General features: G+C 39.5%; 1 protein-coding gene across 1 annotated transcript; it reads left to right on the top strand.

Moving 5' to 3' along the window:
* The first annotated feature begins 608 nt into the window (after positions 1–608).
* Positions 609–4,270, top strand: LOC115801409 (uncharacterized). Its single transcript, XM_030759210.1, has 4 exons — positions 609–986; positions 1,069–1,089; positions 1,172–1,278; positions 3,460–4,270. The coding sequence occupies exons 3-4, from the start codon at positions 1,172–1,174 to the stop codon at positions 4,145–4,147; spliced, it is 795 nt and encodes a 264-aa protein (XP_030615070.1). The 5' UTR covers positions 609–986; positions 1,069–1,089; the 3' UTR covers positions 4,148–4,270.
* Positions 4,271–4,875: the final 605 nt, after the last annotated feature.

Genomic DNA, 4,875 nt, shown 5'->3' with positions numbered 1-4,875 from the left:
TTTGAGAGAAAAGGAAGGTTGGAGATTGGCCTATAATTAGCTAAGACAGCTGGGTCAGTGATGGCTTTTTAAGCAGAGGTTTAATTACAGCCACCTTGAAGGTCTGTGGTACATAGCCAACTAATAAAGACAGATTGATCATTTTTAAGATTGAAGCATCAATAATTGGAAAGACTTCTTTGAACAGGCTAGTAGGAATGGGATCTAACAAACATGTTGCTGGTTTGGAGGAAGTAACTATTGAAGTTAACTCTGAAAGATCAACTGGAGCAAAAGAGTCTAAACAAATACCAGCAGTGCTGAAAGCAGCCAAACATGAAGAATAATCTTTGAGATGGTTATGAATAATTTTTTCTCTAATGTCTAAAATTTTATTTGTAAAGAAATCCATGAAGTCACTACTAGTTAAAGTGAAAGGAATACTCGGCTCTACAGAGCTCTGACTCTTTGTCAGCCTGGCTACAGTGCTGAAAACAAACCTGGGGTTGTTCTTATTTTCTTCAATTAATGATGAATAGTAAGATGTCCTAGCTTTACGGAGGGCTTTTTTATAGAGCAACAAACTCTTTTTCCAGGCTAAATGAGCATCAGATGGCTGCAGACACTCACTGTTGGACCTCTCCTGACCTACTCTGTACATAATGATGATGATTTGAACCAATTTATTAATTTATTAAAAGTTTTAAATCTAACTTAAACTGTTTGATTGTGGCTGAAAGTAGACAGCTTTAAAAAGTTACCACACTAACAGAGTTCATCATATTTGCTGACTGTGACCACATGTTCAGAGGACTGTGAGGGTTCAGACGTGTGATGACACTTCAATAATCTTTCTGCTCTTCTTCCTCATGCTGCACTTCCTCATTTTTAGGGTTCTGGTGATGAGCTGTTAGGGCTGCTCGTCCTGCCCCTCTGCTTCTATAAAACCTCCTGAATGACTCCCTTTGAGCTAACTGATGATCAGAGACCTTTATCCACCTGAGCAGGTAAATGAACAGCAGCACTTTGTTTGCAGCTTGGTCTGAATTCTGTTTGCTGTATTTCACTGGTTTCTTTTCTCTGTTGCAGTTTTGAAATAAAGCAGTGAAGGTGAGAGAGTTTGAGAGTGTTTCTGATTGAACTCCTTAAATGAAAATCAGTTTGATTGTTGCTGTTGTTTTAAACGGTGCAGATGAAGGTACTGCGCTGCTTTCTGCTGGGCGTCCTGCTGGCTGCTGGAACCAGTCTGGCTGTGGACGTGAACTGGCTGACTGGGATTGTAAAAGCCATCAGGGAAGAGTGAGTAAATTTATTGTCTTTCACCAGGGCAGGAAAACCAAAGGCTTCTTATCATGCAGATTTTGGTTTTCTGCCTGTTAGTGCCTTCATCCAGCCCAGTCTCACAGTCAAATGTAAAATAATCATGAAAATACTGGCAACCCCTGGATTTTAACCCAAAGCAGCTGATACACTGTCAGTGACTGTGTGTAAAACTCGATCTGAAAAGCAGGGTTCATACACCTTTTCGTACAATTTTCAAGATTTTCCAGTACATTAAGGGGTCATTCACAATTATCAACATTTTCCGAAGCGTACAAAGAGTACTCTTTTTCAGACCCTTTCAGAATCCTGTGCACCAGTCTATTTACCGATATAAGCAAAGATAATATATTAAAAAAAATTTTTTGGCACAACACCAGAAACCTGAAAACTCCGCTGTTGCTGTATTTTGTGTACATACAGTGCTCGTACTGCATCCCTTTGTACACTATGGCATCGCCCGGACCTCGCTTCAGCACCCCTTTCTTTACGGGGGTAGTTTTCATAGACATACATACAATTCAGCTCCATACTAGTGATGGGAAGTTCAGCTTTTTCAGAGAGCCGGCTTGTTTGGCTCCCAAACAGCTCTTTACTTGTTATCATTTGTAGCCTCATATTGTAGCCTCAATAATCAAAAATGAATGGTTTGTGTGCTGAGAAGCCCTTTAGCCTTCAGTCTTTTTATGATAAACTTTATAATTACTTTATTCTGTGGACTACGCCCATGCACGATGCAACATTTATCTCACCCTCTGCTTTAACGTAGCCTAATGGTCTAATCCCATGTCCCCTTGTGTGACTGGCTGCATAGTGTGCCCGTCAGTTCTGACCCTGTCCTTGGGTTTGTGAGCAGAGCTAATGAGAAATTGGGGAGCCGGCTCTCATTCAGTGGGAGTCGGCTCTTCTTATTCACTACCAAGCATTGGCTCTTAGAGCCGGCTCTTTTGCAAATGACACATCAACACTCTACACGTGTTAAGTTTCCTCATGAGAGCGTGAAACTGCAGCACCGCGTGCACAGCAGACACTCTTGTCTGCGATGTTTCTTCATGTGCGCAGCTGCAAAAAAGCAGTTACAATTTCAAGCACTTTCAAGCACTTTATCTGAAATCCAAGCACTTTTCAAACCTTGAAAGGACAATATTAAAATCCAAGCATTTTCAAGGATTTCCAGCACCCTTTGGAATCCTGTATAAGAGAAAAAGATGCCTTCATGGTCGATACTGATACTGTCTGTAATGCAGGAGACCCATGAACAGCATTTGGGGAAGTTTTACATTTGGAAGGCCTGGAGGTACTGGAGGAGTGCCTCTAGAATACTTTGGTATATAGAGGAGTTCATGGTCCACTCAGTGATTGCAAGGAGCCCAAATCCTCAGCTCTCCTCCACCGTGCTGATCTGCTGAGCTGGGTTTTCTCTTGGTGCATTATGACCAAACATCTCCACTTTGATCTCATCTGTTCAGTTAATCAATTTATTGATTAGCAGCACCTGGCTGTTACACTCTTAATTCCTGTGGAAGCAGTGAGGGTGGACTTAGTTTTTCACACTGCTTCTGCACTTTGGCTCAAGTTCTGCTGAATGAATAACGACTTTGTAAAACGTTGTGTGTAGTTGTTCATCTGAGGTTGTATTTAAAGCATTTTAAGCCCTGCTGAGAGGACCACATGATTTTTTCTTATGTCCCGATTTGTCTTTACCATGACTTTACATTTATCAGAATCAGAATCAGGTTTATTTTGGCCAAGTATGTTTACACACACAAGGAATTTGGTTCCGGTTGATAGTGTCTCTCTAGTATTATACAGTGTCCTATAATTTAACTTAAATGCTATACAATATATACAATACACAATATACAATACAGGTCTGGGAAGGGAAGGTGCAGTGTAATTTAAGAATTATACAATATCCAAAATCTAACAAATAATAAAATAAAATAAAGTGTAGTGTGCGTTATAGTGTAACAACAAAGTTTGTAACATTTAGAAACAGATTTATTAGTCTAACTGCAGTCTGTCTGAAACAAATGAAGAACATCTCTCTGTCTGCAGCCATCCCACAAAACAGGATCCACACACTTGGAAGTCCTTCACAAACACTGCTCTGAGTGAATGAATGTCATACTAAAACTCTGCTCTTCTCTTTGTTGACAGGTACAGAATAGATGGACAGTTTTGTCTGGCTGCAAATATTCCAGTGAAAGCAGACACTAATGTGCTTAATAGAATCCTCAGCGACAACAAATATCAAAATAAAGTGAAGAACGTCATTGGGGAAAAAAACTCTGCAGACACTCAAGTATATGAAAGCGACAACATGGTTATAGCCAGGCCTTTAAGTCCTGAACATGCAGAGTATCGAGTTCTTTCAAAACTACAACAACTGAGCCGCAAGAGCGACGGAAACTTCCTTCTCATCTACTCTTATCTCTCCCCATGTGACAAGTGTACAGCCCGGAACAAAAAATACAACATCCTCAAAAAGATTGAAAATCACGTTGACTGCTGGGAGGATGGGGCCTTTGTGTTTACAAAAGTCTACGACACAAACGAAGATGGTAAGCGCAGAGACGAACAGCAGATAGAAAACTCACTTAATGACCTTGCACATTCGATGGGTGGTCTCCAGTATATATTTCGCTGTGACGGTCGAAGCAATTCTGCTTTGGAGTGTCACAGCTGCTCTGCAAATAACAGATTATCAAAGATTTGTATTAATAACGCTGAGACTAAACAAGCAAAGAGAAGCCATTCTTATGACCCAAGCAGCACTGCAAAGAAAAGACGAGTCTCACATGAAAGCAAACCAAGCAGCAGCAGTAGAAGTAGAAGCTGCAGTTAAGGAAGTTCAGACTGCCTTTGATTTGTTTTCATACTGTAAAGATGATGATTTAAATTCTTTTAAAAATGATGAAACATTCAAAATGTGTTTCTCTGAATAAAGTCAGTCTTTCTTTCTTTCAAATGTCTCTTTATTGATTACTGAAAATATATTGACAGATACAATACAAAGCCATGTGTAGTAATCATATTTTAACAGATTTTAACCCACAAACAAAACCCCAGACAGCAGACACACCCACACAAAACTGAACTGAAGTACAATACAGATATAAGATAACATTTGCTCAAAGTAAAAAATAAATAAATAAAATAAATAAATTGTTAATACATTAATTAACAAAAAATAAATAAATAAATTAAAAAAAGGGGGGGGGGGGCTTCTCAGAGACAATAGTAGTAGATTTCTCATAAACTGACAAGAAGGGGCGCCAAACTTTATAAAATCTATTTTCCTGACCTCGGACAGTAAATCTTATCTTTTCTAAGTCCATGCACAACATAATATCCCTTATCCAGTGTGAATGAGAAGGAGGAGCTGGATCCTTCCACCTTAATAAGATAGCTCTCCTGGCAATTAAAGATGAAAATGAGAGCATTCTTTGTTTGTAGCGTGGTAAATCCAGTACTGTGGCAACTCCAAAGATGGCAGACAAGGTGTTCGGCTCAATCTTACAGAGCAAAACTTCAGATAAAGTATGGAAGACTGATTTCCAGAAATTAGCCAGA

The sequence above is a fragment of the Archocentrus centrarchus genome, chromosome 22, assembly GCF_007364275.1.
Source record: "Archocentrus centrarchus isolate MPI-CPG fArcCen1 chromosome 22, fArcCen1, whole genome shotgun sequence".
Lineage (NCBI taxonomy): Eukaryota > Metazoa > Chordata > Actinopteri > Cichliformes > Cichlidae > Archocentrus > Archocentrus centrarchus.
The sequence above is the reverse complement of the archived record's forward strand: the minus strand, read 5'-3'. Positions and strand labels throughout refer to the sequence as shown.

Excerpts from the sequence above, each read along its gene's own strand:
- LOC115801409 (XM_030759210.1), top strand. The coding sequence starts at position 1,172 with ATGAAGGTACTGCGCTGCTTTCTGCTGGGCGTCCTGCTGGCTGCTGGA. Across the intron at positions 1,279-3,459 it reads GTAAAAGCCATCAGGGAAGA|GTACAGAATAGATGGACAGT; the intron begins GTGAGTAAATTT and ends CTTTGTTGACAG.